This window comes from Lactuca saligna, chromosome 2, assembly GCF_052625555.1.
Source record: "Lactuca saligna cultivar CGN05327 chromosome 2, ASM5262555v1, whole genome shotgun sequence".
Taxonomy (NCBI): domain Eukaryota; kingdom Viridiplantae; phylum Streptophyta; class Magnoliopsida; order Asterales; family Asteraceae; genus Lactuca; species Lactuca saligna.
The window spans coordinates 84,211,557-84,230,917 of record NC_136418.1 but is presented as its reverse complement, the minus strand read 5'-3'; the positions used below and the strand labels follow the sequence as shown (position 1 = coordinate 84,230,917).

Here is a 19,361-nt window from a genome sequence, read left to right as displayed (position 1 = left end):
AAAATCAAGGTATAAAATGGTTGGAGTAGTCTGAAATGGTTTAAATAGTTTGTATCAGTTGAAATAGCTTGTCATGGTTCGAAACCGTTTGAAATCATTTAAAATTTTAACACAATATTTCCTTGTATTTTACTTGTATCCCCCCCCCCCCCCCCCCCCACCCTCACCCCTAAAAACATAGAACAATAGTGAAAACGTAGCGATATGAACTCACATCTAATGTGTGTTCGCGCTCGAATAGCAAAACTTTAAAGATGATCATTGGTCTAGAGTACGTGAGAATAGATTTATCCTAAAATAATTATATTTGACGTCGCATTTAAATTAATAAAATATTAATTTAAATAATAGATCAAATATTTAAAGTGTTAAACAACACCCTAATTATGTAAGAAATACTTACAAATATTATTCGAAATTATTTGGAGTGTTGCTAGTTGTTTTCGGTGTGCCAAAGGGGTTTTCGGTGAGAGCTTGAGTGTTTTCGGTTGGAGGCTTGAAGATTTGAAGATATATATGGATGAATGTTCTTGGTGTTCTTGGTGGGAATAAGAAGATTTGGGTAATATTTTATGAAGATATGAAGGTTCATGGATGAGTTTTGAGAGCAAAATGAGAGGGATTTCAGTGCACAAAATGAGAAATGAGGAGTGTTTACGGTTGATCATATATATATATATATATATATATATATATATATATATATATATATATATATATATATATATATATATATATATATATATATATATATATAGAGAGAGAGAGAGAGAGAGAGAATTGTGTTTTCGGCCTTAAAGGGCCATTAGTTTTGGGTTTTCGGTCCCTAATGGACTTTTAGTTATGTTGTAGGCTATACAAGGGGTGATTAATTTCGGTCCTATAAGACCGAAATCTCTATGTTTCCTCATTCTAAAACCGAAAACTACTTTTGCTTTCATTTGCTGGACCAAAATCTAATTATTTTTAATATTTTGGGACCGAAAACCACTTGTTCTAGAAGTATATGACCGAAAACACATATATGGTGGTTATTTGATGGTTTGAACTTTTAACTTTTAACTTATGTTGTCATATATTAGCTTAATTTAATATATGTACTAAACTATACTTAGTTATTAGCTTATAATCATGCCCTTAAGGCAGTAGAGGACACAATACAACAAGGATTGCAATGTGCTTTCACTTGTACTTGGTGTAATATATATATATATATATATATATATATATATATATATATATATATATATATATATATATATATATATATATATATTCATGTACTTTGGAGAAATCAAGGTATAAAATGGTTGGAGTAGTCTGAAACGGTTTAAAATAGTTTGTATCAGTTGAAATAGTTTGTCATGGTTCGAAACCGTTTGAAATCATTTGAAATTTTAACACAATATTTCCTTGTATTTTAACTTGTATCCCTCCCCCCCCCCCCCCCCCCCCCCCCCCCGGTATCCCTAAAAACACAGAAAAAATAGTTAAAAAGTAGGGATATGAACTCACCTCTAGTGCGTGTTCGCGCTCGAATAGCAAAACTTTAGACATGATCATTGGTCTAGCGTACGTGAGAATAGTGTTATCCTAAAATAATTATATTTGACGTCGCATTTAAATTAACAAGATATTAATTTAAATAATAGATCAAATATTTAACTAAATAATTAAAGTGTTAAACAACACCCTAATTATGTAAGAAATACTTACAAATATTATTCGAAATTATTTGGAGTGTTGCTAGTTGTTTTCGGTGTGCCAAAGGGGTTTTCGGTGAGAGCTTGAATGTTTTATGTTGGAGGCTTGAAGATTTGAAGATATGGATGAATGTTCTTGGTGTTCTTGGTAGGAATAAGAAGATTTGGGCAATATTTTATGAAGATATGAAGGTTCACGGATGAGTTTTGAGAGCAAAATGAGAGGGATTTAGGTGCGCAAAATGAGAAATGAGGAGTGTTTGCGGTTGATCAAATATATATATATATATATATATATATATATATATATATATATATATATATATATATATATATATATATATATAAAATTGTGTTTTCGACCTTAAAGGGACTTTAGTTTTGGGTTTTCGGTCCTTAATGGACTTTTGGTTATGTTCTCGGCCATACAAGGGGTGATTTCGGTCCTATAAGACCGAAATCTCTATGTTTCCTCATTCTAAAACCGAAAACAACTTTTACTTTAATTTGTTGGACCGAAATCTAATTGTTTTTAATATCTTTGGACCGAAAACCACTTTTTCTAGAAGTATATGACCGAAAACATATATATGGTGGGTTATTTATGGTTTAAACTTTTAACTTTTAACTTATGTTGTCATATATTAGCTTAACTTAATATAGGTATTAAACTATACTTAGTTATTAACTTATAATCATGCCCTTAAGGCAATAGAGGACACAATGCAACAAGGATTGCGCTTTCACTTGTACTTGGTTTAATATATATATATATATATATATATATATATATATATATATATATATATATATATATATATATATATATATATATATATATATAAAGCATAAATATATATATTTCAAATGGTTCGAAACCATTTGAAATCATTTAAAATTTTAACATGATATTTCCTTGTATTTTACTTATATCCCCCCCCCCCCCCCCCCCCTTCCCTTCACCCCTAAAAACATAGAAAAATAGTGAAAACGTAGGGGTATGAACTCCCCTCTAGTGCGTGTTCACGCTCGAATAGCAAAACTTTAGAGATGATCATTGGTCTAGCGTACGTGAGAATAGCTTTATCCTAAAATAATTATATTTGACGTCTCATTTAAATTAATAAAATATTAATTTAAATAATAGATCAAATATTTAACTAAATATTTAAATTGTTAAACAACACCCTAATTATGTAAGAAATACTTACAAATATTATTCGAAATTAATTGGAGTGTTGCTAGTTGTTTTCGGTGTGCCAAAGGGGTTTTTGGTGAGAGCTTGAGTGTTTTCGGTTGGAGGCTTGAAGATTTGAAGATATATATGGATGAATGTTCTTGGTGGGAATAAGAAGATTTGGGCAATATTTTATGAAGATATGAAGGTTCACGGATGAGTTTTGAGAGCAAAATGAGAGGGATTTCGGTGCACAAAATGAGAAATGAGGAGTGTTTATGGTTGATCAAATATATATATAGAATTGTGTTTTCGACCTTAAAGGGCCTTTAGTTTTGGGTTTTCGGTCCCTAATGGACTTTTAGTTATGTTCTCGGCCATACAAGGGGTGATTAATTTCGGTCCTATAAGACCGAAATCTCTATGATTCCTCATTCTAAAACCGAAAACTACGTTTGCTTTAATTTGTTGGACCGAAATCTAATTGTTTTTAATATCTTGGACCGAAATCCACTTGTTCTAAAAGTATATGACCGAAAACACATATATGGTGAGCTATTTTATGGTTTAAACTTTTAACTTTTAACTTATGTTGTCATATATTAGCTTAACTTAATATAGGTATTAAACTATACTTAGTTATTAGCTTATAATCATGCCCTTAAGGCAATAGAGGACATAATGCAACAAGGATTGCAATGTGCTTTCACTTGTACTTGGTTAGGTTTTAAACCATGCTAGGTTCAAAATTTTAGGGTTGTTACAAAAAAAAAACTTCAGATTATATTGTCTATAATACAGTTAGCCATAGTTGAAAAGATTAGTTATTATTTGATTATTTATTTCCTTATTGGTTTGCTAGTTTTTTTTAATGACAATTATTTTCTTTTATATGCTTTCTTTTGAGATTGATTAATAAGAAGATATTTATATGTAAACATGTTATGTCCTTAAACATATTCACTGAGTTGCTCGTTTTTGTTAGATTCTAAGGAACCTGGAATAACATCATTGGAACCACTATTAGTATATTCACAAAACAAAAAATTAAAAAAAATAAAATAAAAAAATAAAATAAAATAAAATAAAAAATTAAAAAAACTAAAGTGATAAGAACCTATAAAATTAGATTGAACATTAGATTAAGATTGCATTTTAAAGGGAAATATATGTAATGTGTTCATAAAACATAATATCTCTTGAAAAGAAAAAATATACGTTTTTTTCATGGCTATAAAGTTTGTAAGCTTTTTTTAACATAGAATAACCAATAAAAATGTATTTTTCTGCTCTAGATTCAAATTTATTTGTTAATTTTAGCTTTGTAGTAAAACACAATGGACATAAATGATTTCAAATAGAGACTTCTCCTTTAAAACAGATGAGGGAAGTCTATTAATCAAATAAGCAGCCATAAGAATTGTTTCAGACCACAGAAAAATAGGAATTCCCCCTTGAAACAATAAGGATCTAGAAACATTCAGCAAATGTTTATGTTTCCTATCAATAATGTCATTTTGTTGAGCAGAATACACAAATGTTCTGATGGACAATTCCTTCACTTTTAACAAAGTTATCAGACTAAAAATTTATAAATTCAAAACCATTATAACTTCTACCTGTTTTCACATTTTTTCCAAATCTTTTTTTTAAGTTTGGTAAAACTTTAAAAAGTTTCAAAAACTTCTTTTGATTATAAAAGGAACACCCAAACAACTTGGAATAATCATGATGAATTAATCCCCTAACCTCACTAGACTTGTGATCACTTAAAGGAAAAGGATCACGAGTCTGTTTTGCCTTGTGACAAATTTAACAAGGTTGGATAATTTCATTTTTCAAGCAAAAAGTGTCTGTTAAAACAAAAGGCACTTGATCTGAAGGATGTCATAAAGGACTATGCCAAGTATATTTAGAAGCAAAACAAGTTGCATTAGAAGCATTAACATCTAAATTGTAGAACCAACAAGTTTAAAACACTTATACCATCAACACCACAATGCTTGCATATCAAATTTGGATTTGTAACATTAGGTTTTTTTGAATCAAGCTTACTAAGAAAAGCACTGGACTGAATATTGAAACCAGCAGAAAGAGGAACTACTACTCTATGAGACTATTCCTTGAAAAAGCAGTTTACACTAGTTAAAGGTTCATTCATGGGAATATGACTTCTTAAGCAAGCATAAGTTAAAAACTGCATGAGTTTCATAGGCTGAGAATGAATACCAAATTGGGTAGAAAACAATGAATACCGAATAGGCTGCACATCAGATTGCCTCCAAAGTTAATATCAGATAAACCATTTTGAGTAAGAGAGTTAATATGTTGATACATGTTGAATGTACTTTCTGTTCTTGTATTATAAAATTGTATTTTGAAAAAATGTAGCCAATATCATGAATATATAAAACAATTTTCACATCTATAATGTAATATTCAACTATACAAATACAATACCTTAATTAGGAAAAAACTAAAGAGTTAAATAATAAATAAAAATTGTACCAATGCTGGTAAAAAGGGTAATAATAGAGTGGCATGTCAGATTTATGGATTGTAAACTCCTGCAACTGCAAGAGGATAGTATAAAAGTAAAAGCTAGTCGATAATTGGTTAACCAAAAACCAGATGCGGATAGTATACAATTTGAATTTGGGAGATACATAAAATTGTTTGTTTGGGAATATATCTCAAAATGGGAGCTACGAAATCCGTTAAGCGTGAAGTGAACTACCGACTGCCACTATATATATAAGAGAAAAAGAGATACGAACGAACCAAAGCAAAAAAAAAAAAAAAAAAAAAAAAAGCAAAAACTTTATGGTTGCACTTGCATCAATTCCATTTACTTTTCCCTTTGATTCTCATCGGTTAACCACCACCACCACCATCTTTTTATTGCTTGTGGACAGGCTTCCGAAAATAATATTTGTAAGAAAAACCACAAAAAGGTTTGCAACCAGGGTAGGGCGAAACCAATAATAACCTCTCCCTCCCTAAAACAGGCCTAAACTGTAAAATATATATAATTATATATAACTCACTCACGTGAAGCCTCCTTGTCTTTGACCGAAAGCAGGTGGGCGGGTGGGTCGGGTGTCGGATGGGGCTGCCCCAAGGATTCCGATACTTGGGTCGGGTAAACGGGTCCCGTTAGCAAAGGGAGGTCTTTGGTGTGGTGGTGGTTGGAAATGGGTGTTTGGGTCGGATTCGGCCCGTCTTCTTCTTTTCCATGCTTCGAATTTTGCAGTGTCAAGGCCTTTGTGGACTAATGTGGATGATGATTGGTTGTATGAATCGTTTCTGAAACCTCGTCCTCCTCCTCCGTTGATTTGGGAAGGGCCCACTCCTACTCCAACTCCTGCTGCTGAGTCTCTCTCTTGTTTCAGTTTGGAATAGATTTGTTGAAGTTTGGCACCCGATAGATTTGAGAAGGTGGACACATAGTTCCATAGACGTGTTGTCATCTCTGATTTCATTATTCAAAAAAATATTATGGCCCGTTTAACCAAGGATAAATAAACATATAAATAAATAAGTTTGGCATTCATACTTTCTTGTTTATACGGATCCTCCTCATGGTCAATAACAATTTGATCAATTTTTCGCCCGAGAAGCTGCAAATAATTTCTAATTCTCGAAAGAACCTGAACACAAAGTAAAGAAAGAAATGATATAAAAAAAAGGGTATTGAAACAGCACAGATACTACAAACAACCTTTTTCCTTAAAAGGTACTAATTATGTCATGTGGTTGCAAAATTCATTCAATGATAACATTGTTGTTATCTATCCTTCTCCTTCATAGTGGAAGTGAAAGTTGTTTAATATTGGTAGCTATAATCAAGTGACTTTTTCCATGCTATTAATTACGACATTGATTGTATTTGCAATTTTTTTCTTACTTACTAGGAGTGAAAAGTGATTTCGACTTTGGATTTTTTACATTATATTGCTATACTTGGGTAGCTACAACAAACAAATGAAATGAAGGAAAAGGAATGTACCTTTTCCTTGGGAAGATCTGCACTGGTTGTTTGTAGGCGATGAAGACGCTCAAGTGTCTTTTTTTCTTCAGTCAAGACATCTTCACACCATTCCATCCATTTAACTTCTTTGAACTGTTCATACACTTCTTCAGTGTCTGACATCTCACCTTCCTCTTTAACCAAGGGCTCGGTTTTCTTGCCAGTGCCACGTGTCATTTTGATTTTATTTTTTGGGACTTTTGTTTCAGGAGACCCTGAGCCTGGTTTCCACTGTTTGCCTCTAGTGCGAGAAGTTGGGTTGTTGTGATTTGGAAATTGATCTTTTTGCTTTTTAGTGCCCTTTCGACCCCCTTTGGTCCCAGAGGCCTTGCCACCAACAGCCACAAGTTCCTTAAACAAACAAAAATCACTCAATCATATCATATATATATATATATATATATATATATATATATATATATATATATATATCAATCACGCCAAATAGTAGAGCATTATTTATTCAGAATTAAGGATATACAACTGTGGTAGAAGCTACAACATGAAAGTCAATGATTATTAATAACAAAAATTCAAAGCAAGCATAAAAAATTAAGAGTGAAATCAAGCAAGAGAAGATACCATTTCAAGAAGTTGAGAAGCTCTTTCTTTTAATTGGGGAGCTCGTGGTAGGAAAGTTTCATGGTGTTGAAGTTCCACAGGAGCAATCTTCTTCAAGAGCCCAAGCTTTTCATCCATCCGTATCTTTTCCCAGTTCCCAAATCCATGATAGTGAATCCCTAGCAGCAGTCTTGCATCATCCTCTGAAAAAAAAATCAAAATTGTAACTCTAATTCATCCACAACCATTTACCTACCTAGTGTTTTTGGTATTTACCTACCTAGTGATTACTTAAAAGTTTATGTTGTGATTACATATAATGTTAAAAAATCATATAAAAGTTCCTACAGGCAACGAAAGCAAAGAGAAGAGAAAGAAAAGAAGAGAAACTTACTCTGGTTCCAGCCACAACCTTTAGACCAAGTTGCAGGTTTGAGGTACATCAAAGCCTGAAACTGTGAGATTGGATCATTGTAGCGGTTTACTCGTTTTGCAAGGAGTTGAAGTTCTTCCACTCGGCTCAATACATCATCAGCCTTCACAGGAACACCAAAAAAGTCCAACAATGGCCCCTGATTTCATTAAACATCAAAACAAAATTCATTTTTAGGTTAGTTGACCACAATCCCTCCAAACCATCATGTTATGTTGCCTTTCAACAACCTAACTTTGTAGAGCTATCTATATAAGGAGGGCATTTATGTCTTTGTCTTTGCAATGGACGAGAGAGAGAGAGAGAGAGAGAGAGAGAGAGAGAGAGAAACTTACCTTTGCATCCATACTTCCTCCTTTAACTGCTTCTCTGCAACCATCTACTAAAGCATCAAAAAGCTCAACCTGTGCATCTACTGGAGCAGCTTCAACAGACCCACCAACCTCTGCAGCTATTAAGCTGATTTGGCTATCGTTTCCAAACTTTTTCACCTGGATTCATTATTTTTGTTAGGATACAAACTCATCTTCAAAGGCTGTAACAACTACAAACCTACTTTCATTTATTTCTTTCCATTACACTGCTTTTTCTTCTACTTTGAAAAAACTTCATACCTTCAATTTTTTACTTATTTGAATTTTTCAAGCTACAGTGGGATGCGATAATAAACACATAAATCAAAGTATGGTGTTATTTCTTGCTAATTATATTCAAACTATTGCTAACTGTGAATATACAACAGAAAAAAGGTAAAACGCAAATTAGATATAGTAGTCCACATAACCAAAGGACATTTTTTATGAAAATCTATTTCGAGGAATTCTCACCAAAAAAAAAATGTTATCATATACTAAGATTAAAAGCTTGTAAACACAGTTGATGAAATATTTTTTAAAATATGATCGTAAATCTATACAAATATTATTATAATAAAATCCAGAGTCACTTTTTTGTACATTATTCATAAATTGATTAACTAATAATAAACTCAATATACAAGGCAATGTCTTCACTCTTCAGCGTAGATTCAATATATACTGTCTCAAGAGAACATTATATTCAAGAATCAATGTACCTTTCATAAGCTCCATTTTACAATCATACAAGATTTCAATAACAACTTTGCATAGAAATAGAAATATGCCTCTACCCTTGCTCATAAAATGCAAGAAAGAAACATGAGCTCATTTTCAGCATTTAAAAAGGACTGCTGAGCATATAAAAAAATATGTAAATTATAAAGAGAGGGAGACTCACTGCACGAAAAAAACGTGTAGCATCTCTCTTTGGTAAGCTCCCATATGACCAGCCTCTGACTTGAGCAGAAGCTCCCTCAAGTGCAGGTGGTTGATAAGTAGAATAATCAGCAGCAGCCTTTCGGCGTTTTATTCCTCTCTCTTGTAGTTGTAATTCAACACCTTTCTTTTTCCTTTTGTTACTATTTCTCTCAGATGGGGTCGCCTCAGCATAACTCTTGCTGTTCCTTGCAGCTCGAGGGGCTAAGGCTTCCTACATTTATTATAATAAATAAATACACATTCTCAAAAAAGAAATTAGTATGTACACACACACACACCTCAGCCTGTGAGATGGCATCAGGTTTTATCCAGCGACTCCAAAAACTTCCATCATCTTCAGCAGAGCAGAAATTTGCAACCTGCCAAATCAAATCAGGAATATTATTAATGTTATCACATGATATAAGCCTGGAAAGAAGAGATATTTTATGATATTCTTGCCTTAAATGCACTCAGCAATTCATGTCCTGCCTCCTCTTCAGCACCTTTCTGTTCAACCTTCTCTGCTCTTTCAAGAATCTCATCAATATCCATGCTCAGAAGCCGCTTTTTGCTTTCTTCCTCATTTTTATCTTCTTTAAACAGTTCCTCCGCCCCAAATCTTAAAATAGCTGATAACTCATTCTGGAACCATAACACCAACATCAACATGTGTGCGACTCCTTTAAACTCATTAATGGCTTCTTTTCATGCCACACACAAACACAGATATATACATATATTTAACTACTAAAAGCATGCATATGCATACTTGTGATTGTGATGAATACAATACCTTGTCAAATGCACTCCCTTTTTTCGCTTCTTTCTTCTCCAATCTTCCCTCTGCATTTAGTTTCTGAATAACCAAATGGTCAAGTACCTGAAAGGAAAAGAACAAATCCAAACATAAGAAAAACAAGCATATTCGTGCTGGTATTCAAAGAAGAAAGCAAAAGTGCATGTTGATACTTGAACCTTGTTCAAAGAAAGGCTAAATGAAACCTACTTTAGATTACTTGTTTATTATAGCATCCTACTTTCATTTCTTTCTATTACACCTTTGTACTTGCAATTTTGTTCCTACTTTCAAAAATCTACCCAATTATACCATTTTCTTTCAGCTTTTTCTCTTATTAAGACATTATTTTGAAAAATCTATCCGCTGAAACTGCTTTGTTTATTATAGCTGGGTAGATCTTTCAAAAAACAATGTTGTAATATAGAGAATTGCAAATTAAAAAATCAAACTTGCATTCAACCCTTCAAACGAAAATATAATAATATTTACAGTTGAGATTATCAAAATAATGTATCAATCTAGAGTAAATAAGAGATTATGCAAATTGGTAGTTAAAAGAGCATAACCATACATACCATCTTCTTTTTTGCACGCTCCAAGATGTCTTCCTCAACACTCTTGCTTGTCACAAACCTATAGATATTAACAACCTCCTGTTGTCCGATTCTATGGGCTCTGCTCATTGCCTACATACACAAGATGAGGGAAATCTTCAAAATCAGTAAACAGAAGCATATAGTTAATTAAAAATGAGTAAAAAGAAGCAAGCATGTAGATAAGAGAAAATGTTTGAAATAAGGAAAAAGATAACCTGGAGATCATTTTGAGGATTCCAGTCAGAGTCAAATATGATTACTGTGTCTGCTGTTGCAAGGTTGATACCTAAACCACCAGCACGAGTAGAAAGAAGGAAGCAGAAATCATCACTGCCAGGCGCATTAAAATGCTCCATGGCTTGATGCCGGACCTCAGCCTTTGTACTTCCATCAAGTCTCTGATACTTGAACCCCTTAATTGATAGGTATTCCGCTAGAATATCCAACATCTTAACCATCTGCAATGCATTACATATACATATATTAACACAAAGAAGGAAGGAAGGAAGGAAGGAAGGAATAACCAAGTGTTGATGTTGGGAAAAACCATTCATACTTGTGAAAATATTAGAACCCGGTGATGTGTCTCATGAAGTCTGTCAAGAAGCTTGTCAAGGATAACTAGCTTTCCACTGCTAAGAATTACCCGCTCCAGTTTACTGCTACCACTAATAGCAGAGTCTCCACCATAACCATAACCATGGTCAGCGCTTTCGAACAGGAATGGATGATTACAGCATTTCTTCAACTCCACCACAATGTTCAGAAGGGAAACCTCCACATTTGCAACAGATGAGATGAGAAGCACGCAAGTCAATATTTATTTAACTATTATATGGACACAGGCAATACAACGAATTTAATATATCTTTTTATTCACATGAATACTAGCCAACCTGATTTCCACGTACACCTTTGTTGAGGTCATGAAAGTTGCGTTCAAGAATCCATTTGTAATACCTGACAAATAAATTATAAAGCAGTCAGTCAGTTAAGAACCCATGCATTAGGGAGAAATAGAAATAGAAATAGAATATTACTGTTTTTGTAGAGGGGACATCTCAACCCGGAGAACACGCTCGATCTTTGGGGGCAAGGACTTCTCCACATCCTTTATAACTCTTCGCAGAATGTGGGGCCGCAGCTCCATATGAAGATTCGCAAGCTATGTACACAAATTATTAACACTTTTTACCCTTACTAAATAAATGCAAAAGGAAAGAATCTATATGTATATATTAATTATTCCCACCTCAATCTCATTGAATGAGCTCAGGTTCTTGTAGTTTTGAACAAATTCATCCTTGCTATTGAATTTATCAGAGTCCAGAAAGTGAAGCAACGCCCTGCCATAATACAAAAGTATATAAATATATATCAGGGTTATTTATTTGATAGTTGAGAAAACAACTGGCACTACAATAAAAGATAGATAAAAATTAGCATACCATAGTTCTTCAACACTGTTTTGCAAAGGAGTCCCAGTAATAAGAAGCTTGTTTTTTGTGCTGAATTCCTGTGAAACAAGTTGTAACCAACTAAGAATCAAGCAAAACAGAGACAGAGACAGAGAAATGTGAATTTTTTGTACCTTGAGTGATGTATATAATGAAGCTTCGCTATTTTTTAATCTATGTGCTTCATCAACCATAAGATAGTTCCACTTAATTGTTGATAGAACCATCTTGTCCTTTAGTAAAACTTCATAGGTAGTCAATAGGGCATCAAACTTGGTAGTTCCACCAGTGTTCATATCAGAGAAAAACTCATACTGCTGACAAACCTATGCATGAAAAAGGAATTCATTTCAAATAATCTGACCTACAACAAACAAATAGCAACCAACGTACTTCCATTGATTTGTTTTTCATCCCTACTTCCATTTCTTCCTATTCCAGACAGCATTGTCTTTTGTCTTACCCAATAATATTTATTTATAGCAATGTCATCCAAATTCCAAACCAATTTTCACTCACTCACAAAGCTACCCCTTGCTAATGCTATGCAACAGAAATTAATTTCATCCATTTGGGAATGGAATCATGAATTCCAATTATGGAAAAAGTTTGTATGGAAGGAACACAAAAAATAACCATGGTTAACTAACATACCTCTCGGCTAGCACGGGTCCCAACATATATGATCACGTTCATATCAGGAAGCCACTTTCGGAATTCTTTAGCCCAATTTGACAAGGTTGATAAAGGAACAACAACAAGAAACGGCCCATGAATTTGTTGTGAGTTCTGTAAAAAAAAAAGAAAAAAAAAAACTATTTTTAATCGCTTTGTGAAGCAATTTGGCAGAAACATGTGAGAAATTAAGATATATGAATACCTGGAGGAAACCAAGCATAGAAACAGATTGAACCGTTTTCCCAAGACCCATTTCATCAGCTAATATCACATTTGTATCGTTTCTCCAACTGCACTGTGAATATTGTTAATAAGTACAGCTTTAAATAAAGCAATTACCTAACCCTAATGGAGGTATCTGTATCACATACCTATTAACAAGAAAATTCAACCCCTCCAGTTGATAATCTCTCAGTTTCCCGCCTTTTAGCCAATCCGGCTGTTCATCAAGTTTTCTCAAACTTGCTATAAGAATAAAAAGTAAGAATTTAAATAAAAAAAAATAACTGACTTAATGTTTGATAGGTTGGGTAACAAACAAGAGCCACATACCCATGAGACTGAAAGTATGAATATCCTTCTAGGGTTAGTTTATTTATTTGTGTTACAGAAGGTTATTTTTCAAAATGTCTATTTAAGTTGCCAAGGAAAACTTATGGACAGTTTTTTCATTTACTTAATACTTGTTATCCTCTTAAATGAGTAAATCTAATGTTAGACTGTGTTCTTGATTTAGAAATGGTAGCATATTTTGTCCAAGGAAACCAATTCTTAGATTGTCGTTATAATATGATCAGTAATAAAAACTGCATCTTGAAACATAACATACCTTTACTCTTTCTTCGTTGAAAATCTACCATTTTTCCATGTGCAGCTGCAAGGGCAGCTTCTCGAGCCTGCATCCAAATTGACAAAATCAAAAACTAATAATGGAATAAAAATGAAACCCAAATAATCCTTCTTGAACTCAAACACATGAAGACTAAAACATTACCTTGTATTCATCAATTGCTGCTTGTGCAAAAGCAATATCATCAATCTTCTCCCTGAAAATATCAAAATTAAATACAAGCATTCTGCTGCTGTGTCTCATTTTCATTGGTTAGGGAAAAAAAATTAACACACGGGAACCTACTTTTTCAGTGTCTATAAACAAATCATAAAAAAATCAAATAACAATACGCACCACAAAATATTTCAAACTAACCACACCACCAGTTATCAGTTAGAGCATATCAGCTAGACCAAAATCAAAAATAAAACTACTCTTGTAACAATGATATGGCAGAATACGAGATTGAGCCCAAAAGATCCCAAAAAATAGCACTTTAGAATAAAAGTCAATATACAAAATTTTGTATACATTATTACATACAAGGTGAAATGAGTTTATACTCCCTCTATTTCTGTGTGTCCATCTCAGTGAGAGTAAAACTAGACTGCTAATAGAAACAAACATAAATGTGAATTGTTGATTACTACTAGGCCATGGTACTCAGCAAAAAATACAAATAAATAAATAGTGCCACCTACCAACACCTGAGAGAAATAACAAAATCAAGATTCATACAGGTTAACTGTGTCAACATACCATGTTGCTTCAGCATAGGAGAGTCCTTGCCACTTAACCAAATACTCTGGCACTTCCGAACTTTTGCCGATTCTATCAGCAATTATTCTCTCAACCTAATTGGTGCAATTAAAAAAAAATTACATAGAGCAGTGTGAAAGGAGAAAATGGAATGACCCAAATTGCATAAGCTATAAAACCTGACAATTCTGCTTGATAAGATCCAGATCCATCTCCTTGCTCACATCAATGACCTCAATCTAACCAAAAAAGGATACAAAATAAGTAAAATCAGGTCACTTTGACAAAAAAAATGACAAGGCTATAAGTTCTTGATAGCAAAGAGTAGATAATATAAGTGATGTTTTACACAAACAGAAGTAAAATATCATGTTGCAAACCAATATGCAGGGTTGTTAAATAATTTTGGTTTGATGAAGTTCATAAGGAACATAGAACAAGGAATAGGATCACCAAATCATAAATCGAGTCAAATGCAAGAAATAGCAGCGTACTTTAATTGATTTGTTTGTTATAGCATCTTACTTTAATTTCTTCCAATTATAGCATTGTGCTTTGAAAAATCTATTGAATTACAGCAATGCCACCAAAATAAGAAGCAAATTTCATTGCTAAAATCGGGTAGCTTTTTTAAAAGTATAATGTGTGAATTAAGAACAATCTGAAAATACAATGCTATAATTGGGTAGCTTTGGTAGTACAACACCTTAAAAAGAAAAAGAAAAAAAAAATGAAATTGCTATGCTTTAACAAAAAACAATGCTTGTAAATTCTTGAATGTAAACTAGTCAACTTTCATACAATAGACTACCAATATCATGCGCAGATATAAATATAGTATTTAAGGTGAAATGAATGTAAAACAGTAAAAGGTTTACAATTGCCTAAAATTTATAGGATTCTCCCTCTGTCTAGTCATAAGTTTTATATGCAACACAGTAAACTCTCTTGAATAGATTACCAATCACATATTCAGCTATAATGTGTTCAAGATGAAATGGCAATTAATAGGCCTAACACTCCTCAATATGCATAACTTCCATGGGGAAAAATGTTCATACTTCATACACTACGACATAGAGAACAATTTAAAAAATAGATTAAGGTCAAAGCCACTTATTTTAGAGATCCTTGATATAGCTACTAAGCCTTGTTCTGCTTCATTCATATCAAAATCTTCACCCGTAGAACAAAGTGATAGAGCTAAATAAAGGCTATGAGGCATAAAAGAGTGTTTTTATAGCTTACATCTGCCTTATTCGGTGGTAACACCCAAGAAACAGAACAACATAACCATAATTCAAAGTGCCATGAGTGACTACAACTTCCATGCATAAGGTATGGTGCATGTGAGGGGCAGAGGGAGTTGGAATCTAAATGAACTTTCAAAGCAAACATTAAGGCTCTGCTTCTCTAATCTCTATCAAACAAATAAAACAACCCCATTTGATTTTATTGTAGAAGAGAAGGAAAAAATATTAAGAACATGAAATATACATGGCCACCATTACCTCCTCGCGAGATACTGTTCTCCTGTGCCTTATTTCCTCCATGATTTTCTTAGTGTAGTTTATAACCTTTTTAAAGCCACTCAGCTGAGATGACCACAAACAAACAAACAAAAACAAAAATGATTAAAAAGGGAATGATAATCATAACATTACACTAGAAATACTTACATTTTGTAGTTCAGAAAACGATTTCCATTGACAATGCAAATGTGACTGGCCTTTCCACTTGATAAAAAATTCAGTATTGCTCCAATCTGGCTCTGAGTCAAACAATTGGTTCAACAGTAAAGGCTCTGTAGATCTGTTGGCTCTTGCAGCTTCTTCTGCCATGCCCTTTGGCTGATGCCATAGCACCTTCTCAATCGAATCACCATCTTCCTCTTCCATGTCATCCTTACCTCACAAAAGGGTATACAAATTAAGCTTTAATAATAAACAACACCATATATATATGACTACTATAAGTATAATCTATTCTACACACCTTGTGGCCCTTTCTCTTGATATCATCATCATGCTCCTCACTTTCGCTTTCAACATATGATACTTTCCGAACTGATCTAGTAGAAGTTCTAACTTCATTGATCCTTCCGGAACCTTTTGTAAGAAAAGATGTGTCTTTGCGAGGATGGCTGCTTTTCCTTCTTGTACTTTTGAAGTCCTCTTCTAAATCATCGTCTAAATCATCATCTGGCGATGAGTCATCTTCATCAAATGAAGCTCTCCCTCTTTTCCTCCTGCTAAAAGATGTAGATGTAGATGGTTTGGGTTCTCTACTAGACTTTGAACTACTACGCCCTCTCTTCTGCCTTTGCATACCACTTGGTTTTTTATAAAAATCATCTTCTGAAATGTCGATTTCATCCTCCTCAGAGTTATCTTCATCCAAATCCTCACCATCCCAGTCATCATCATGTCCCTGAAGGATTGAAAATGTCAGTGTTTACTCAAACCCAATACATATGCATAGGCCAAAATAAAGTACAAGTAATAATAATAACCTTCTTCCCTCTTCCAACACTTGTGGTGACTAAGTCAGGATCAAAATCTGCATCAGCAGGGTCATCTTCTGCAGTATATTAAGAAAATGTAAGTCCATATCTTATGTTTAAGAGAAGCACAAATGAATATGAATATATATCATCAAGTTACCATCTTCTTCATCCTCCTCGTCATCTTCAAAATCAGCATCTTCCACGTATGCACCCCGAGATGAATCTTTTGACTTCTTTCTAGACACCAAGTTATTGGCAGAAACTCCCCGTTGTGGCATTGAATTATAACCACCTGCAGCTGCATTATTTAACAGCTTGTGATGCTTTGAATCACTTTGGTCATCTCCATCCAACTCGTAGTAATCATCAGACAGCATCTCATCCACATTTTGACCCTTATTTGCCTTATCCACATCTGACAAATCATTGCCAGATCCATCTTCATTGTTGTAAGCAGAACTGCTTTTTGATTCCTCTGACCCATGCTTCTGATGCATGGGTTGACAGTCCTTCCAAAATGTTGATCCCCATCTCCCAGTTGTTTTCCTTGTAGTAGCATTAGAAGTTGTTAAATTCAATAAGCTATCATCATCCTCAGCTGCACCATGACCATGATATTGTCCATCTTCCATCTTTGTTGCAAACCCTTTATCCACTCTCAAAGTTGTTTCCAAATCAATGCTCTCGGCTCTTTCTATAGTTCTACCATGGCTCTTGTAATTTAAATCATCGTCTGAAACTGTCCCATGAATGAATATCGCAAATATATAACAATTGCAAACAACAAAATATGGAGTAAATTACATACCAGATGCTCACAGCAAGTTTTTTCTCCATCTTCTGTTTCTTTTATTGAACTCCACAAGTTCTTTCAGAGTAATACCAAATGCTCTTTCTCTCTTACTAATAACTTTTCTACACCATCAACCGGTATAACTTCTTGAACAACACTCTGTCATGATAATGAAAACATATTAACCATATATAGTAGACTTTAAGATCCCCTTTTGGGCATTTTAGTGATTAACCTCAAAAGATGTATTGAAGTGCACTGTACTATGAATTAAAGCACAAAAAGAAGGATAAACTCACATTTGGAGGAGAATCTTGTGAGTATGCTACAGAGTTTGCACACTGCCAAACACCCAAAATTGTGAAACACTGAGAGCTTGTGTTGTATCAAAAGCCGAATCTTGGAAGTATGATATTCTTTGTGTTCTTCATATGATGGGCACTAAATGATAAATCGAAGCATCAAACACTGAGAGCTTGTGTTGTAGCAAAAGCCCAATCGCACAGTGCAATTAGTGGGAAAGAAGAGTAGAAAGTGAAGCATCAAACAGCCCCTCGAGAATTTTAGCGAACAGATGGTGGGCAAAAACTAAACACACAAATACTGATCAACCAATAACCTAAGCTGGAGAAACAACAATCATAAAACTAAAAAACTCGCACCCTAACAATCGATAACTTAATATCAAATCAAAACAATGAATCCATAAGAACAAAGATCGGCACATAATTAAGCTATCGAGTTATCCAAATTAGAAGATCACCTGTTTCCTTCGATGTCAATGTTAGGTTGAATAAAAGAAGAGTATTTGAATTGCAATCCGAGGGAAGGAAGGCGGTCGAGGAGGTGGACGGCGCTGGAGAGGACGACGGTGGAGGAGGTGTCCGGCGAGGCTGAAGCAGCGTTGGTTGAAGTCTCGTTCAAGATGGGAGCGTCTGTGATGCCGATGGTATCAGGGCAAAGGGCAAAAACGTGAACGTCACCGAGTCAGCAATTCTTTTCTTTATGAACCGAGTTAGAGATCAAATTTACCCGCATCCAGAACATATTGACTAACGAGTCAGACAAAACGTCTACTAACCACTCAAATCAAAGCCCTAACACAGGCCAAGAATGCACCTCTACCGCACCATACCACACCATGTTGCGGTGGTGTGGTTGATACGATACGTATGATGGAAGTGCGGTATAACAACCACACACAAGACTTTTATGTTATAGTTAATTTTTTTATTTACCTATTGCTATTTTTCAAAGAAATTTAAATTTGTTTTTTCCTGTGCGATAAATAAACACTCTCACTTCTCATTTTAAAACACAAAACAAATACCAAATGCTTATACCTTTGATTTATAATTTCAAAATGTTTTTATCGTCATCCACTTCGTTGAATACGTTGTTTTTGTGTCACATACTATTCTATTATGTTTCGATTATGGTTTTTTATGTTTTTAATTTATTATGTATGTTTTAAGAAAAATTATTATTGTAGTCCAACTATCTTTCGTATTTTGGTTTAAATAGTCTCTCGTGACTATTTTTTGCTTTTAAAGGACTTATACTTGTAAATGACCGGTCAATTTGATACTTTAACCCACATTTGAAGGTCATATTGTTGTGTAGAGTGTCAACTAAGCGGGTGAATCAGCATCACGCGTGAGTCAGCATCGAGTGGACTCGTCTTCCACCTAAGTCGGTTTAATAGGTTCATTAATTAACTTCAACCAATCCCACCAACCACCCTTAGAGGACAAGGA

The 19,361-nt window shown here is 33.9% G+C and overlaps 1 protein-coding gene across 4 annotated transcripts; it reads right to left on the bottom strand.

Annotated features, from left to right (window-relative positions):
* Positions 1–5,467: 5,467 nt before the first annotated feature.
* LOC145031128 (protein CHROMATIN REMODELING 5-like) lies at positions 5,468–18,607 on the bottom strand. 4 transcript variants are annotated; one of them, XM_078979633.1, is made up of 33 exons: positions 18,368–18,607; positions 17,904–18,228; positions 17,620–17,763; positions 16,969–17,550; positions 16,818–16,885; positions 16,301–16,735; positions 15,985–16,209; positions 15,817–15,900; positions 14,485–14,544; positions 14,306–14,400; positions 13,709–13,760; positions 13,544–13,610; positions 13,086–13,179; positions 12,917–13,004; positions 12,691–12,825; positions 12,171–12,362; positions 12,028–12,095; positions 11,832–11,925; positions 11,620–11,744; positions 11,476–11,539; positions 11,136–11,354; positions 10,795–11,037; positions 10,559–10,669; positions 9,978–10,064; positions 9,644–9,826; positions 9,481–9,561; positions 9,162–9,413; positions 8,240–8,395; positions 7,866–8,043; positions 7,493–7,674; positions 6,890–7,261; positions 6,437–6,530; positions 5,468–6,352 (listed from the first exon to the last, which is right to left on the bottom strand). In XM_078979633.1, exons 4-33 carry the CDS (start codon positions 17,441–17,443, stop codon positions 5,928–5,930), a joined length of 5,004 nt encoding a protein of 1,667 aa, XP_078835759.1. In that variant the 5' UTR covers positions 17,444–17,550; positions 17,620–17,763; positions 17,904–18,228; positions 18,368–18,607; the 3' UTR covers positions 5,468–5,927. The 4 variants fall into 4 exon arrangements, with proteins under 4 accessions (XP_078835759.1, XP_078835762.1, XP_078835760.1 ...); XM_078979636.1 differs by having other exon boundaries at positions 16,969–17,544; XM_078979634.1 differs by having other exon boundaries at positions 17,904–18,192.
* Positions 18,608–19,361: the final 754 nt, after the last annotated feature.